General features: G+C 39.8%; 1 protein-coding gene across 12 annotated transcripts in view; it reads right to left on the minus strand.

The window, feature by feature from the left end:
- Nucleotides 1-19,135, minus strand: part of ADD1 (adducin 1) — a 123,910-nt gene that overhangs the window by 17,960 nt on the left and 86,815 nt on the right. For 4 of the 12 annotated variants that reach the window (XM_074951786.1, XM_074951781.1, XM_074951791.1 and 1 more), the window contains exons 11-13: nucleotides 18,256-18,357; nucleotides 11,331-11,420; nucleotides 10,351-10,443 (exon numbers count right to left, since the gene is read on the minus strand). In XM_074951786.1, the coding sequence (XP_074807887.1) occupies nucleotides 10,351-10,443; nucleotides 11,331-11,420; nucleotides 18,256-18,357 (285 nt within the window). Of the gene's footprint in view, nucleotides 1-10,350; nucleotides 10,444-11,211; nucleotides 11,230-11,330; nucleotides 11,421-18,255; nucleotides 18,358-19,135 lie in introns of all 12 variants that reach the window. The other 8 variants (XM_074951787.1, XM_074951784.1, XM_074951792.1 and 5 more) reach the window with 3 other exon arrangements.

Genomic DNA, 19,135 nt, shown 5'->3' on the forward strand with positions numbered 1-19,135 from the left:
AACTTAATACAAACTGAAAAAAATCTAGTGTTTAGAGATGAATTCATATCAAGTGTCCTCTTTCCTGGTCATCCAGTTATCCAATGCTCAGTAGAATCTGATTTTCCTAACTCAATTTAGTAGTTAAACTGTATGGTGGCCCAATGTAATGTCTCATACTTTGTATGCACTCACTCCTGAAAAGCCTGGAGAAGCATACATAGCCCTCTCATTCTGGCCCAAATGAAATACTTACTATGAAAAAAAATACCCACTGAAATCCTTCACAAACTGCCTTAGCAGATTTTGGCAAGCAAGTCCTCCTGTAGACAATTAAGTCTAAAAAACACCCTGGAAACATTTTAATAGAAATATATTCTTGGCCCTTTCCCCTCCAAATGGAGAAAGTAGCAAAGTCCCTTAAAAAGGAAAGACTAGCATCACAAAATTCAATTTGTATCTTTACATTAGAGAAAAAATGTCCACGTGAAAAATAAAACCAAGTGAAATTAATGTTGTCATTGCTGATCAGGGACTATATTAATTTTCTAGCACAGTATGTAGAAAAGTTGCTTCTGAGTTTTAATTGACAATCTGAGTACTTTTCCCTTAAAATTTCAAGAAAACGCAGATTTTAAAGCTTTCTAATTATTTATTTGTAATCTAACACTAGAGATATTTGCATGAAAACAGGATATTAGTTTTTAAAAACTAATGAGCTCTGGCTGCTTGGTCCCCCATCTGAATCCATAAAACTTCTATTTACAAGCATCAAAACTGATTTCTTTGGAAGTGACTTTGATAGAGGATTATAACCTTTGGTGGGGAACAAACAGCAGGAGATGAACTTTCAAAGAAGCTAAGAAGCTGTCTTATTGTCACCAGTAAAATAAGAATAACCCTTTTCCCAGTTGCAGAATAAATACATAGCATAATTATATCTAAAAAGGATGTTTTTAAAGTTTTCCACAAGATGTTAGCTGCTTTATCATCAGATGGCCTCAAATTTGATGTAGTTTGACAACTAAAGGCTACAAAAGAACACCACAAAAAGCAATTTAATAGCATTTCATACGAGCCATGAAATCATTTTTTAAAACAGAGATTTGTGAGCTCCCAAGTCTTAGAACTTCACTAAAAAAGATGGGCAAGGGCAAAAACAATCAATGCCCAAAACTACTTTGGAGTCTTCTTATAAAAAGGTTACAAACTAAACATGTAGTGAATAACTGAAGCATTAGCTATACGCTGTTTGGGCTTGCAAAGTAGGAAATCATGCCAGGCAAAGCTTGTGGTTTTTTATAGGATTACAAAATTAGCAGACAAAGGGAATGCAATAGATGTAATGCACATTGATTTCACTGAAGAGTATGATTATGTGTCTCTAACCCTTACTTGTAATTCACAATGATTTGATATGAGCACTGTCACATGAATTGAAAGTTGACTAAAATATTGTAAGCAAATGGTAGCAAAAAACAGCAAGACATTCAGTTTGGAGCGGGATGAGTAATGGATCAGTATTTTGTTTTGTCTTATTTTGGAGGACATCTTTATTGATTACTGGGAAAAGAGGGTAAAACAAGCACATCAAGTTCATGACTCATATCATCTAGCAAGTAAAACAGTGAGGCCAGGGAAATAACACAAAGGGACTTGGAAATTTGGGCAGGAAGTGGAGAGAGATGCGTCATCTTAAAAAAATGCAAGTTAATATTTCTGTGGGAAAATAATCTGATATTCAGTCTGAAGGGAAACACCTTGACTTCAATGGAGCTACAATAATTTACATCAACTGAAGATCTGTCCCCTGGAGAGAAGTAATACTGAAAGAGACCGCAGGCTATAGAGGAAAACAAAAGAAATACGATATGAGGTTTTGGGCTGCATAAGCAAAGGCATTATGTCACAGATTAGAAAGGTGATAGTCACGCTCTGCTGAAACCACACCTGGAATACTGCAACAAATCTGGACAATACCAGAGAGATGTAAAACTGGAGACAATTCAGACAATGTAAGTAATTAGGGGGTTGAAAGGATTGACTTCCTCTGTAAGGAAAGAGAAAAGTAAAAGGGTTGGATAAATAATTTAGGGGACTGGGAATGTGAATCATTTAAAGGATTTAAAATCAAAGAAAAGAGAAGAATTGCTTACTGTAGCAGAAGGGGATACATAACTAGCAGTGATGGGGTAAAGTTAAGGAACGGAAATTTTATTAGGCTGATCAAGAAATATTCCAATGGATTAGGCCGTAGAACAGTCTCCCAGTGGAAGGAGAGGAAGCCTCATGATAGACATTAACATTATAGACTTCACTAAAAATAAACAACATGGACTCGTGGGGAGGAGAGCAGCAGGATTCATGAAGGACTTGATGAGCTTTTACATCTTCAAACTTCCATGATCTGATATCATGGACCTCAAGAAATGCTTGTTCCTTGAGGCAGATATAGACTGGGTGCATTGCAGAGGGAGCTCTTGCCACTTGGAGGTTTGTGTGTGATTTCACTCCCTGTTTACCTGACAGGAAAGGTGTTCTTGGTAAGAGTCTATAGGAAGGGACTGAAGATCCCCATGTAAGAGGCCTGATGCTCTGTCCCATCAAGAACTAAAGCTCTTCATTGGAGTTGGAAGAGAAATTAAAAACAGAAATTTCACAAAGGCCTAAATCTCCACCAGAGTCTCCTGCGGCCTTAAAAACCTGGATGATCCCAGCATGAAATGCACCACAAGTAAAGAACGGCCACTGGAAGTAGGACAGTACTGCTGACTCGATCAGGAGTTATTTTGCTTTCCTTCTCCAAAAAAGAATAGTGTAAAGTGTGTCCATTTAGACACATGTGATTTGAATTACTATGGGTATTATGAAACAAAAAATGTAAGTTTTTGGTAAATAATTAGACTAGGTGGAGACTTGCATTATCAGGACCAAAGATATGGTTGCAATGCAAAGGCAGGAATTTATAAAAATCTTCATGAGGTTCCAAAACATGCAAGTATGAAACTATCTTGAATTCAGAGTAGGAAGCAGACTTTCCTAACTGATAATAGTAGCCATATTAGAAACCGCAAATGAGTTGAAATTACTGAAGATATGCTACTAATTGCTTCCTTCTGGACACACTTTAATAAACAGCACATTCAAGAGGAAGGGTCCACCATTCCATTTCATCACTACGTTTTTGATGTTTCAGAAGGAAGTCAGGGTTCTTTCACTAAACCACGTATGTGATTCCCAATTTAAAAAAAAAAATCTTACCTTTGTTTTCTATAACATAGTTTTAAAAAAAGATTAGATGGCACAAAATATTTTTGAGATTATGCATCAATTCGGAATCCAGTAATTTATTGTGTCTTCATCTAGAATGAGCAAGGACCTTAAGGAAGAGATCTCTCGATATGATGATATAGAAGAAACTGATCGTCTTCACTTGGACCATTATCTGATTTTAATATTATTTAATATTATTTTTAGCTATAATAGACTATAATAGCTATAGTAGGCTATAATAGACTATTTGAGGATTGTCTGACTCTACGTGTGACTAACTTGTGCATTAGGACTGCTTTCTTTACTATATTAACAACAAAACAGCAATGGGAGAGACTGGTAACCATTAATGCAATTTCTTTCCACCCTTGAGAAGTTTGAGGGGTAAGTTTCTCCCACACAGAGGATGAACAAAAGAAATGTCCAACTCTGGATAATGCTATAATTCTTCCATAGCACAGAAGCGACTGTCTGTACAAAGTGCAAGCTAGTCTCCATATCGTAAGAGAAGGTTCAAGGTCTGGAACAACAGGTATCGACCCTGCATTGCACAAGAGAAACTGAAGATTTCCTGGACAGACGTCAGGATATGCTTCTACAGGCACAATGTTCTGAAGATTCAGAGCAGGCTGCGCAGCAGGGACAGGAGGACGGTGAAGCAATTTGGCAGCCTGTGACCTCCAGAAGAAAAAAGGGGAGCGTCCATGTACCAGCAACGCAGATACAGGTAAGTAACCGTTTTCATGTTCTCTCCACAGGTACTAATGCGGAAAGTGGACTAGATGATACATCTGAGGGAAGGGAACAGAAGGAGACTCCGCCGATTGGAAGGCATGAGATACACTGTCCTAGGGTTGGGGGTTCCACGACCACCGCTCCCAAGACAAGGAGGTGGGTGGTGGTGGTGGTGGTCGGGGACTCTCTCCTCAGGGGGACTGAGTCATCTATCTGCCGCCCCGACCGGGAAAACCGAGAAGTCTGCTGCTTGCCAGGAGCTAGGATTCATGATGTGTTGGAGAGATTGCAGAGACTCATCAAGCCCTCAGATCGCTACCCCTTCCTGCTTCTCCACGTGAGCACCAATGATACTGCCAAGAATGACCTTGAGCGGATCACTGAGGACTACGTGGCTCTGGGAAGAAGGATAAAGAAGTTTGAGGCGCAAGTGGTCTTCTCGTCCATCCTCCCCGTGGAAGGAAAAGGCCTGGGTAGAGACCGTCGAATCGTGGAAGTCAACGAATGGCTACGCAGGTGGTGTCGGAGAGAAGGCTTTGGATTCTTTGATCATGGGATGGTGTTCCAAGAAGGAGGAGTGCTAGGCAGAGACGGGCTCCACTTAACGAAGAGAAGGAAGAGCATCTTTGCAAGTAGGCTGGCTAACCTAGTGAGGAGGGCTTTAAATTAGGTTCACCGGGGGAAGGAGAGCAAAGCCCTGAGGTAAGTGGGGAAGTGGGATACTGGGAAGAAGCACGAGCAGGAGCGCGCGAGAGGGCAGGGGTCCTGCCTCATACTGAGAAAGAGGGATGATCAGTGAGTTATCTCAAGTGCCTATACACAAATGCAAGAAGCCTGGGAAACAAGCAGGGAGAACTGGAAGTCCTGGCACAGTCAAGGAATTATGAAGTGATTGGAATAACAGAGACTTGGTGGGATAACTCACATGACTGGAGTACTGTCATGGATGGATATAAACTGTTCAGGAAGGACAGGAAGGGCAGAAAAGGTGAGGGAGTTGCATTGTATGTAAGAGAGCAGTATGACTGCTCAGAGCTCCGGTATGAAATTGCAGAAAAACCTGAGAGTCTCTGGATTAAGTTTAGAAGCGTGAGCAACAAGGGTGATGTCGTGGTGGGAGTCTGCTATAGACCACCGGATCAGGGGGATGAGGTGGACGAGGCTTTCTTCTGCCAACTCACGGAAGTTACTAGATCGCAGGCCCTAGTTCTCATGGGAGACTTCAATCACCCTGATATCTGCTGGGAGAGCAATACAGCGGTGCACAGACGATCCACGAAGTTTTTGGAAAGTGTATGGGACAATTTCCTGGTGCAAGTGCTGGAGGAACCAACTAGGGGCAGAGCTCTTCTTCTTCCTGCTGCTCACAAACCGGGAAGAATTAGTAGGGGAAGCTAAAGTGGATGGGAACCTGGGAGGCAGTGACCATGAGATGGTCGAGTTCAGGATCTTGACACAGGGAAGAAAGGAGAGCAGCAGAATACAGACCCTGGACTTCAGAAAAGCAGACTTTGACAAACTCAGGGAACTGATGGGCAGGATCCCCTGGGAGAATAACATGAGGGGGAAAGGAGTCCAGGAGAGCTGGCTGTATTTTAAAGAATCCTTATTGAGGTTACAGGGACAAACCATCCCGATGCGTAGAAAGAACAGTAAATATGGCAGGCGACCAGCTTGCCTTAACAGTGAAATCCTTGCTGATCTTGAACACAAAAAAGAAGCTTACAAGAAGTGGAAGATTGGACAAATGACCAGGGAAGAGTATAAAAATATTGCTTGGGGATGCAAGAGTGAAATTAGGAAGGCCAAATGACACCTGGAGTTGCAGCTAGCAAGAGATGTTAAGAGTAACAAGAAGGGTTTCTTCAGGTATGTTAGCAACAAGAAGAAAGTCAAGGAAAGTGTGGGCCCCTTACTGAATGAGGGAGGCAACCTAGTGACAGAGGATGTAGAAAAAGCTAATGTACTCAATGCTTTTTTTGCCTCTGTCTTCACGAACAAGGTCAGCTCCCAGACTACTGCACTGGGCAGCACAGCATGGGGAGGAGGCGACCAGCCCTCTGTGGAGAAAGAAGTGGTTTGGGATTCTTTAGAAAAGCTGGATGAGCACAAGTCCATGGGGCCAGATGCGCTGCATCCGAGAGTGCTAAAGGAGTTGGTGGATGTGATTGCAGAGACATTGGCCATTATCTTTGAAAACTCATGGCGACCGGGGGCAGTCCCGGACGACTGAAAAAAGGCTAATGTAGTGCCCTTCTTTAAAAAAGGGAAGAAGGAGGATCCTGGGAACTACAGGCCAGTCAGCCTCACCTCAGTCCCTGGAAAAATCATGGAGCAGGTCCTCAAGGAATCAATTCTGAAGCACTTAGAGGAGAGGAAAGTGATCAGGAATAGTTAGCATGGATTCACCAAGGCCTGACTAATCTAATTGCCTTCTATGACGAGATAACTGGCTCTGTGGATGAGGGGAAAGCAGTGGACGTGTTGTTCCTTGACTTTAGCAAAGCTTTAGACACGGTCTCCCACAGTATTCTTGCCAGCAAGTTAAAGACGTATGGGCTGGATGAATGGACTATAAGGTGGATAGAAAGCTGGCTAGATTGTCGGGCTCAATGGGTAGTGATCAATGGCTCCATGTCTAGTTGGCAGCCGTTATCAAGTGGAGTGCCCCAAGGGTCGGTCCTGGGGCTGGTTTTGTTCAATATCTTAATAAATGATCTGGAGAATGGTGTGGATTGCACCCTCAGCAAGTTTGCAGATGACAGTAAACTGGGAGGAGAGATAGATACTCTGGAGGGTAGGGATAGGATACAGAGGGCCCTAGACAAATTAGAGGATCGGGCCAAAAGAAATCTGATGAGGTTCAACAAGGACAACTTCAGAGTCCTGCACTTAGGACGGAAGAATCCCATGCACCGCTACAGACTAGGGACCGAATGGCTCGGCAGCAGTTCTGCAGAAAAGGACCTAGGGGTTACAGTGGACGAGAAGCTGGATATGAGTCAACAGTGTGCCCTTGTTGCCAAGAAGGCCAATGGCATTTTGGGATGTATAAGTAGGGGCACTGCCAGCAGATCGAGGGACGTGATCGTTTCCCTCTATTCGACATTGGTGAGGCCTCATCTGGAGTACTGTGTCCAGTTTTGGGCCCCACACTACAAGAAGGATGTGGAAAAATTGGAAAGAGTCCAGTGGAGGGCAACAAAAATGATTAGGAGGCTGGAACACATGACTTATGAGGAAGGGCTGAGGGAACTGGGATTGTTTAGTCTGTGGAAAAGAAGAATGAGGGAGGATTTGGTAGCTGCTTTCAACTACCTGAAAGGGGGTTCCAAAGAGGATGGATCTAGACTGTTCTCAGTGGTAGCAGATGACAGAACGAGGAGTAATGGTCTCAAGTTGCAGTGGGGGAGGTTTAGGTTGGATATTAGGAAAAACTTTTTCACTAGGAGGGTGGTGAAACACTGGAATGCGTTACCTAGGGAGGTGGTGGAATCTCCTTCCTTAGATATTTTTAAGGTTAGGCTTGACAAAGCCCTTGCTGGGATGATTTAGTTGGGGATTGGTCCTGCTTTGAGCAGGGGGGTTGGACTAGATGACCTCCTGAGGTCCCTTCCAACCCTGATATTCTATGATTCTATACATTTCCTGTATAGAAATTCTGGTCAAAATGAACTCACTTTGTAAGCTTTCTACTGTATTTTGCTTTCATAAATGTAAATTGAGAACACATCTTAATCTTAGGGGTAAACATGAACAGTACTGGCACCTAATATGAGCATCTGTCTTCCCTTTATGAAGCGCATGAAATACGATAGATAACTGATAGCTTGAAAGTTTGTCTCTCTCACCAACAGAAGTTGGCCCAATAAAAGATATTACCTCACCCACTTTGTCTTGCTAACAGATAACTGACTCATTTAAAAGTTTAGGGAGTTAATAATTCACATTAACATGTTGTGCTTATATAGTGCTTTTTATCCAGAAGAACCAGGTCTCAAGGTGTTTAACAGCCAGAGGTCACCACTGAAATGCAGCCATTTATAGGGCAGAACATAGAACTTACTCAGCAAAAGCAAAGCTATGGAGCAGTTTTTAGGAAGAGACATGAATAGCTACTCCATTTCAAGAATAGGGAAATGGCCCATATCTTGTTAATTTTATTACATCACAGAATGTCAATGAAAAAAACCCACCCAAATTCCCTATTTGGTTAGGACTGCAGCAGAAACTTAGTTAATATGGTTCACGTCATTACAATTATGTGATGCATAAGGACGTTGTGATGCAACATGGCCAGAATTTCTCAGAGCGTCAAAGCATTTGATGAGGCAAAATAGATAATTTATCGATGCAGCTCTAGGCAAGACTGGACTCAAATGATTACATACATATTTTGTATGTAACATTGGAATTTTTTCTCTTAAATGAATGTGTTACTAATTGATGTATATCCCAATGTTAATTAAATATTTATTTATTTTAAATCCTATTCAGATCGCAATTTCTTGCTATTACTTTATTTGAGTGCAAATTTCTAAGAAATTGAAAACAGAAGAATCTCTAGTGCTCCAATATAGAGGAGTTTCTATAGAATCCTAACAATGGAATTGATTTTAAAAAGTCTGATTGGTTGTGCATTATATTTCCCATAGGTTTTTTTGCTTTGAAAAAATATTAAATGGAAGGGAAAATATATAATTTGTGTTTGGATTTTCAGCACAATCTACCTGCATCACTTGCTTACCCATCCCATCAATGCCATTTTTCACGATACAGTCATTCCTCACTCTTCAAAATATTCCTGTCCCAAATTCCCAATTCACATTTTATACAAAGATAATAAGGTAGGTGGTTACTACTCTGTGTCAAGATAGCTAATTTTACATCATTTCACTGTTAACCTAGGATTTTAATGACACCAATAAGAGGGGAAAAAACCACTTCATTCGGATGGTTTTCCCTGACATTATATACTGTTAAAAACATATTACATCCTTTTGCCCATACTTCAGGCCTCTGCTACCTTTAAAATCCTTGTAAAATACGTGTGAATACTTTCATTACAAGAGTACTGCAATTATTCAAACACTTTATAAGAATTGAAATGAAATCTTGCATTTCACTTGTAAAAATTATTACTGTATATTGTGATGACACATTATTTAAAACCACCAATCCCCCTGCTGGAATTATGATAATTGAGCAGAGAAAATAGAAAAGTGAAGGACAGACACTTCTTTTGAAGTGTGTGCTTTTGGGTTTATATATTCTAGCCTTAAATCTGAAAAGAATAATTCATTACCCTTCGCTTTAGAATATGGATACCTTTTGAAAAGAACATGAGTCTTGGCCTGAAAACCAGCGTTTACCAAGCTCATAATATTATGGTGTATGATATCTACAATTCAGATTGGCTGATCACAGATGGCATGCTAAAAAAAAGTCACAGGACTTACAACAACTGTACATTTCAAATTGTTCTCAATTCTTGACAGGATAAACATGGTGATGGAGAAAGGAGATTTGAGGCACAATTTATTTATCTTCCAGTTGATTTGAGAATTTGATGGAGGAGGTGAGGGACAGAGAAGAAAGGGAGTCATACATATCTACCTGCTGAAGTTCCATATTGAACTCCCACCAAAGAACTCCATCAAAGGGCAGACTGAAGAATTTCCACTGTGCAAATTACTCCAATTTTAATTAGCCTTCCAAGCAAACCCAAAACACATTTTAGATTTATCTTGTGCCTTAATTATACTGCATAAAATGCCATAGATATTGCTTATTCATAACCATTTGAGAATTAGTATATTTAGGACTCAGCCCTGTGGAATGCTGAGCAGCTCCTGCATCTCAACTCCTATTTCAGGAATACAGAAGGAGGCATCTGGCATCCTTGCATCTTAGGAGCCTTAAAATCAGGAGATGGGTTTTTTTTTTTTTTTTAAAACAGCTTGGTAAACCTTAGACCTGTGGTTATCTTTGGAATTACACTGATGCAATTGGGCTGAGACTAGGCTAGCTCAAAATGGATCTCAAATTAGGATTATTTAATACCGATGACATGCACAAACCAAACACCACATGCAGAACTCCTGATGAGCCCCTTAACTTCACACACATTTTCATATTATTCACCAGTTTGAATATATAAAAAGATGTTGAGTTTCTTTAAGAGGTACTTTAGAAGGGTAATTTAACTGCTTGTAGAATGGCACATACATAATTTGTACATCCACCTAGTCTTTCCATTAAAGCCAACTCTTTAGCTATTACAGGTAACAGGGCAGAGTAGGGAGCGGTAGAAGTGAAGGGTGAACAACAGTATTTAGAGCAGTATGACAGGGCAGTAAGTACCTTTCTAACAGAGAGAGATTTAGCGGGACTAAAGGCCTGCTCTGTGAGATCGAGCCCTTCAATAGTTTCCGTACAGTCTGACAGGGGAGCATCCTGCAACAGTAAATTGAGTAAACAGAGCAAACCAAGCCCAGGCTTTAACACATCAACCATGAGCATTATGTGACACTAGTTATAAACATGCAGAGAAACAGTAAGTGATAGATAAAATAGCAATGATAATGAACTGACATGCACACAAATATCACACCCAGACTGAAAAATGCTATGTTCATGATATGACTAGTCAAACTTCATAAAGTGCATCAGAAAATACTTATCTACTGCCAATTATATCACTCACATTTACTGAGATGTAACTTTTTAAGTCACTAGTGTGTGCACTTGGCTGAGTAACTGTATAGACAGCACTTTAAACTCTTATTTTGAACAATAATTCAAAGGAAGTCTATTTTCTTAGTGCACCAAATACAGTATTTTTAGCTTAATGATTTTATTGTTGATGCACAAAACCAATAGTTTCCTTTTATTTTTTAAATTGATCTCCAAATAAATTACTGTCAAGTTATCAGAATATATTCAATACACACTATTACACAACATTGACTCTGCTGTTTCCAGTATCTTATATTTTAAAAGTACAATAACTTGAAAAATATCCAAGTTGTCACAAAGCCTGACTAGTTTTGAGCAGGATTCTAACCCATATAAATAGCCTTTTCAAATTTTCATGCACTACATTCAGAAATAAATCAAGGAGCATCTCTCACAGACATGCTTCAGCTGCACTACTAAAGCCTCTTACATTTCTGACACTGAGCACTCTCACAAAGACAATGGTGTGTTATCTCTAACACTTACCTTATAAATAGTTACTCTCTGCCAATTAAAGAATAATGTTATAGTGACATATTAGGTGAAAGTAGAGGACACCAGACATTAACTTCAAGATTATGTTTTATGGCACTCTGTGTTCTCACCTGTACAAGACTCCTGTCCACTACTACCCCACAAAGAACCTGTGACTGAGGACCAGCGGTTTTAATATCCTGTAAGTTTTGCTCCCGGATCTGTGAAGAAAACAGCAGGATAAATACATGTGAACAGTAGACAAACCCATTTTATCCACTCAGTTGGGGGAGGGGAAAGAGACAAACCAAACCAAACCCTTTTTTGGTTAGGTTTTAGGACAGGTCATGAGTTGGTATAAATTATCAGAGCTCCATGGATGTCAATGGGGCTGTGACAGTTTACACTAGCTGAAGATGTACCCCCAGGATTCTATTGATATAGATTATTTCTTACATGCCAATCAGTTTGGTATCCAGGTACCACAGCATGCATTTGCTTTCCTTTTACATTGTAAAAGTAGATTGATCAGGTAGCAGAGAAAGCCAGTTCAGAGGGGCATCAGAACATTCCACATCAGTCTTTTACCATGTTCAACCTTTTAGCTTCCACAAATTCCATAACCACACTCCCACAGAGAGTAATTCCAAAACCAACAGGAAGGGCTACTAAAATAGAATAATAGAAATGTAGAGCTGGAAGGGACCTTGAGAGGTCATCTTGTCCAGCTGAGGCAGAACCAAGTAAACCTTGACCATCTCCTGACTGGTGTTTGTCTAACCCAGTGGTTCTTAACCGGGGGTGCGAGATGCCCTTTCTGGGGGTGCCAGATTTTTTTTAGAAGGTAAATCATCGAAAACACAAATTAAGCACAGGCACATTTAATCAAATCTATGTATTTATTAACATTATACATTTTAAACGATTACTGTAATATACAAACAAATAATATATCTAGGTTTAAAGAAATGACCTACTTCAACGATTTTTGATAAGGGGTATGAGAACATATTTTGAGAACCAAAGGGGTGCAGGGTGCAGTAAAGGTTAAGAACCACTGATCTGTTCTTAAAATCCTCCAGTGACGGGGAATGCGCAACCTTACTGGGAAGCCTAAAGCAGGGCTTAACTAACCTTTGTAGCTCGAAAGTATGTGTGCACGAACATTAAAAAAAAAAAAAATAGAAAAATCTAACCTAAATCTCCCTCGCTGTAGATTAAGCCCATTACATCTTGTCCTATATTCAGTGGACATGAAAGACAACTGATCACCATCCTCTTTATAATGGCCAGTAACACGTTGGAAGACTTATTAGCTCCCTCCTCAACCTTCTTTTCTCTAGACTAAACATTTCCTCGTATGTCAGGTTTTTTAAACCTTTCATCATTTTTGTTGCTCTCCTCTAAACTCTCTCCAAGTTATCCACCTTTCCTAAAGCGTGGTGCCCAGAAGTGGACACACTACTCTGGCTGAGGCCTCACCGAGGCTGAGTAGACCAGGACAATTACCTTCCATGTCTTATATACAACATTCCTTTAATATCAATACCCCAGATTGATATTAGCCTTTTTTGCAACTGCATCACATTGACTCATTCAATTTCTGATCTATTATCATCCCCAGATCCTTTTCTGATGTACTAATACCTAGCCAGTTATTTCCCATTTGTAGTTGTGAATTTCATTTTTCCTTCCCAGATGTAGTACTTTACACTTGTCCTTACTGAATTTCATCTTGTTGATTTCAGAGCAGTTCTAAAATTTGTCAAGGTTGTTTTGAATTTTGATACTGTCTTTCAAAGTGCTTGTGGCCAGTCCCAGTTTGGTGCTACCTACAAATTCCGTAAACATGCTCTCCACTCCACTTTTCAAGTCATTAATGGAAATATTGACTAGTATCAGACCCAGAACAAACCCCTGCTGGATCCCACTAGAGATGTTTTCCCCACCCATTTGACTGCAAACCATTGATAACCACTCTTTGGTCTTTCAAGCAGTTTTGAACTTACCTGATAGTAATTTAATCTAGACCACATTTCCCAAATTTGCTTATGAGAATGTTTGTGGATTATGTCAAAAGTGTTACTAAAATCAAGATACATCACATCTATAGTTTTCCCCCACCCAATAGGCTAGTAACCCTGTCAAAGAAGGAAATTAGATTGGTTTGGCATGATTTGTTCTTGACAAATCCATGTGGCTATTACTTATAACTCTACTATCCTCCAGATACTTACAAATTGATTATTTAATAACAATACTCTTTACCACCTCAATTTACCATCCAAACTTTGACAATGGTGGCGATACTTTTGAAGTGGATGCTAATGAGTACATTTGTTTGAGAAAGCAAAATCCCTCATTTGCATGTGCACAAATGGATATTTTTGAATGCAAAAATCAGTTAACTGCATAAAGAAGTATCCATCTGTGTATCTAAACACAAACGTTCTCTTTTATGTCTTCAATGTTTGCAAACTCTTTCCTCATTCCACAATGTGGGAATAGAAATAAAGTAATTCCTGAACCCGGATGTCTTGAGAGGGCAATGAAACCATAATTGCTGAGCCAGCATGCAACCTTTCAAAGTAGTTTGGAGCGCTGTTTCTAAAGCTGCAGAAGAGGATGCATTTAGAGGGATTCACTTGTGTCTGCATGGATGGCAAAGGGCTATTCATCTTAAAGTTATGTTGTAAACAAACAAAACTACCCATCTTACTATCAAACACCTAAGATTATTAAAACTGAAAAAATTAAAAATCCTATTCCCACGACTCTATTTATACTCTGGGTTTACTCCTTGCGTTTACCTTGACTGGGGCAATGAAAACCCCTGAAATCAGTTTTATTTCTGTTTTTGGTTGGTTTCACTTTCAGGCTTTTAGCACCACAGTGGAAATGTTTATTTAACAACTGTTTTCCACTTCTACTGATCTTAGGTTTTATAAAAAAAATTTTTATAAAAAAATAAATTTAGACCAAGTTTAAGTTGACAGTTTCCTCGTGACAGTTTTTGCAAAAAGGTAAGAATGAGTCTTATTCAACATACCCTTTCTATTGTCAATTGCAAGTTTATTAGCAATTTTGTTTCTCCAAATATCTTTTATAGTGGAAAGCAAGAAGCTAGAATATAATTTGTTTGGCACAGCACATCTAGTTACTTGAACTTTGTGTTGACAGTTCTTTGTATTATTTAGTAGAACGGGGACCATTACAGAGCAGATACTTCAAAAGAGCCAGGGATATTTGGAGCGCCTTAAATAAAGTTTTGTCTATGCGATCTAGTCTACATCTGACCTTTACCTCTGTCTGAAATACTGCTCCCAAAACCAGGCTTCCCATAAATTATTTGTTTTGGACAAGATAAACAAATCTACCATCTATGTTGCTACACAAAAATGTTTATTATTGTTCTTAAAGTACAATTTTTTGATGACTAGATTGCAGCCAAATACCAAACCCAATAAAATCCATGCAGCTCCCACAGGAAGAGCACATTATAAAAATTGGAAACACAAGTATGTGAAGGACTCTACATGATAAGTTCAGCTATCATTTAACAAGCCCAGGGCTTTCAAAAGAAGGCATGTTCACAAAGAAAACAACATACCATCAATGTGAGTAACTCAACATAACAAGGATCAACATCTGCCTACTTGAACCTTTCACATGTGTAGATTTCAGTTTCAAGATCTTTGCCTTTTGGATTGGTTAAATTGCACTGAACTTTCCATATTAAACAGTGACCATTTCACAACACTGCTGGGACAAAGATGATCGCTCTATCCTTAACCTTAAAACACCCGTAGCACTAAACAGTGCTCATGCCAGCAACCTTTTAAAAGATTTTACCTGCACAAACTCCTCTTTTTCCGATAGTGGCATCAACTAACAGCACCAGCAGCAGCAATCGGAGGCAAGTTAGGCCATTACTAATTTTAGCTAACAGGTTGCCAAACATATGGTTTATACTTTTGCAAGAATGGAAGCTAAATAAGATGATCCAACTGCTTCCTCACAGAAGATCAGTGGTAACATCTAAAGTTAATTTCACAGTGAGACTGGAATTCAAACCACTGAACCACTTTAAAATGGTTAATATCTGGCTCAACAGATCTGGGAAGTCGGGGAGAACCACATCTTGCCTAATCACAGCCCAATTATAAAGCAACGTCCAAAGACTGGTGGATCCATATTTCTGTGCTTTAATTTTAAATTGACAAAGGTTTGGAAATATTTTGCAAAGAATTTTAATTAGGAGCAGAAGCCATTTTAGAATACATATTTAGCTAATCCCCATCCCTAAAATCTAAATAAAAATCCCCCAAAACAAAAAAATCACAGCACTACCATGATGACTGATCATTTCCCCTGACTCTTTCTGTCTTGTCTATTTAAATTGTGAACTCTTCAGGGCAGGGACTGTACACTGCTTAGCTCAAGTTCTTGGTTGGCCCTCAGGCCCTATCACAATTAACAATAATCAGTCACATCATGTATGTGGCTCAATTCTGGACCCTACCTCCTGAAAAAGTCTGCCTGGAATTGTATAACGTAATATCAAACATAGAAGCTGGCCAAGCAGTAATAAGTAAGGCTCCGTGTTTGTCACGGAGATCACGGATTCTGTGACTTTCCATGACTTCTGCACAGGCTGGTGCACCCTGGCCTGGGGGGTTGCCAGAGCAGTTAATGCAGCCCCTATGCCAAGCGCACTGGCCGCTGCTGCGACAGTCTCGGGCCCTCCCGCCCCCCAGCAGCAGTAGTAAGGGTGGACTCAGGGCTGGGGGTGTGGGGTGGTGCTTACTTGGGGGGGGAGGGCTCCCTGGAAGGGAGACAGCAACTCCCCTCCATCAGCTCCTAGCTCCATGTGCTGCTGCTGCCACCACCCTGAGGCACCGCCTCTGTGGCTCCCACTGGCTGCGGTTCCCAGCCAATGGGAGCTGAAGAACCAGGGCTTGGGGTGGGGCAGGGCGTAGCGGAGGCAGCACATAGAGCTAGGAGCTGGGGTTGCCACTTCCCTGGAGCCGGGTAGGGAACCTGTCCTAGCCGCCGCGCCTCCCTCCCCCCCGCCAACCGAGCAATGCTGGCTATTCCTTACAACCCTATTCTAACTCCAGGTGCTTACACACCAATTGTTTAATAATTTGTTCCAGTATCTTTCCAGGTATTGAAGTTAGGCTGATTAGTTTATAATTCCCCATGGCCTCTTTTTCTCCCTTCTTAAAGATAGGTACTACGTTTGCCCTTCTCCAGTCCTCTGGGAACCCACCCATCCTCCAGGAGTTCTCAAAGGTAATTGCTAATGGTTCCAAGATGGCTTCAGCTAGTTCCATAAGTAACCTGGGATGAATTTCATCAGATCCTATCAGTTTGAACACATCTAACTTATTTAAATATTCTTTAACCTTTCCTTATTTTGGCTTGCATTCCTCCCCCTCTTGTTCTTAATATTAACTGTACTGAGCATCTAGTCACCATTCATTTTTTTTTTTAGTAAAGACTGAAGCAAACAGGAATTAAAGACCTCATTTTTCTTGATGTCATAAGTTATTAGCTCTCCTTCCCCACTGAGTAAAAGAGACACACATTGTTTCATCTTTCTCTTGCTCCCAGTGTATTTAAAGAACCCCTTCTTAATTGTCTTTTATGTCCCTTTCTAGTTGTACTCATTTTGTGCCTTAGCCTTTCTGATCTTGTTCCTACATGCTTGTGCTATACTTTTGTACTCCTCATCAATTTGTCCATGTTTCCACTTTGTGTAGGATTCCTTTTTGGATTTTCAAGTCATTAAAGAGTTCCTGGTGGAGCAATATTAGATTCTTATTATCATTCCTATCTTTCCTTCACATTGGAAGAGTTTGCAGTTGCGCGTTTAATATTGTCTCCTTGAGAAACTGCCGGCTCTCCTGAACTCCTTTTTCTATTAGATTTTCTTCTCATGGAACCTTACCTTACCATTTATCTGAATTTGTTAAAGTCTGCCTTTTTCAAAGTCCCCTGTCCTTATTCTGCTGCTCTCACTCCTTTCTTTCTTTAGAACTATGAAAGCTATCATTTAATGATAGCTTTCACCCAAATTGCCTTCCACCTTCAGATTCACAGCCAATTCCTACCTATTGGTCAGAATCAAGTCTAAAATGTCTAGCTCCCTGGTTAATTCCTTTCTGGAACAAAAAGTTGTTCCCCAATGCATTCCAAGAACTTACTGGAAAGTTTATCTTTTGCCATATTACTTTTTCAACAGATGTCAGGGTAGTTACAGTCTCCCATTAGTACCAGGTTTTGTATTTTGGATATTTCTGTTATTTGTTCTAGAAATGCCTCATCCACTTCCTCTTTCTGATCTGGTGGTCTATGGTGGACCCCTACCAGAATGTCACCCGTATTTTTAACCCCCTTTATCTTAACCGAGAAGCTTTCAGCTTGTCTGCCTCCCACCTCCTTCTGGACTACAGAACAAGCTTATATATTCTTGATGTATAATGCAAAGCCTCCTCCCTTTTCACCCTGCCTGTCCTTCCTGATCAAGCTATACCCCCCTATACCAATATTCCAGTCATGGAACTTATCACACCAAGTTCCTGTGATGCCAATTAAGTCATAATTTAACTTATGTACTAATAGTTCCTGTTCATTCCCCATACTTCTTACGTCTGAGTACAGACATCTACGGATGTTGGGCAGATTCCCCCTCTAATTTCTCTCTTGTAATTTTCCATGTCCTCCCACCCCCCAACATCTAACCCTCTGGTATTGTTACTTTTTTTTTTTTTAAATATATATACTTACCTGTGGGCTTTTATTACATGCCCCCTTTGAACCTAGTTTAAAGCCCTCCTTGGTTCAAAAGGAGCAGGTGACAAATGACTACTGAGCTTAGTTCAAGAATATATAGCGACTGTTTCTGCCTCTAGTTACCATGGAGAGGACAATGCAGAAGCCATGCTTTTGATTTCTGCAAGACCTCATCACAACAAAATTATTAGCTGTTTACAAGTATGCAATTTAAACAAAAGTGATGGCAAATTAAATTATTTAACAACAGTTACAAACCTTGTTCCTCATTTCTTGGACCTCCTTTGGGTTAGTGTTCAATGGAACAAACAGGTTAGGGACAGCAGAGGTGGAAGTTCTATGTCCATCCTCTTTAGTCCACTGCAATGCCAAGAACAGTTCAATAGTCAGAATTGCTGTAATGGCAAGGAACATTAATAGCAGCAAATTTATGCAACAATTGATCATGCGTTATATATAAATGCAGAAAACTGAATCAATGGTTACATTCTATTAATTTACAAGAGCACTTAACTCATACACTTCTTCAGTGGTAACAGAATCAGAAAAGGAATTAAAATAAATGTCTACGGAGACACTATCAACTAGAATATCATTTCCACCCCCAAACCTTTACACTTATTGTTACATGTAATACCAGAGATTTCTGAAACTCAAGTAAGTCTATTAGCAGTTCATTTTTCTGTGCATTTGACAGCACCACATAGTAGACAGGCTCAACATTTTCCCTGTGTACTTTGTTTCTCACTTGCTGAAGAGACCCTTAGCAATAAAGGAGACAAAAATCCCTTAACACTTATTTTTAAAGTAAAAATTAAAGAAAAAAGCATTTCAAGATATGCTATTTAAAGGGTTGTCTCAATTTATTTTTTAATTAGGTAATTTTTTATAAAATTGAGTTGACAGTATCCCTTTAATCACAGAAAAAAAATCAACCCAGATAAAGTTAAGATAAAATTATGATTGTTTTTAAATCCTAATATAGTCATATTCATCTTCATGTTTTCTCTTTGAAAATACTAAAATGAGAGCGAAATCATTGATTCAATCCTCTGATACTTAAACATCAAAGCAAACTGAAAGCATAAGATGACAGGATTGTGGAAAGCAATGTGATGTCACTAACCAGGTTTAGTGA

Source organism: Natator depressus, chromosome 4 (assembly GCF_965152275.1).
Source record: "Natator depressus isolate rNatDep1 chromosome 4, rNatDep2.hap1, whole genome shotgun sequence".
NCBI classification, from domain to species: domain Eukaryota; kingdom Metazoa; phylum Chordata; order Testudines; family Cheloniidae; genus Natator; species Natator depressus.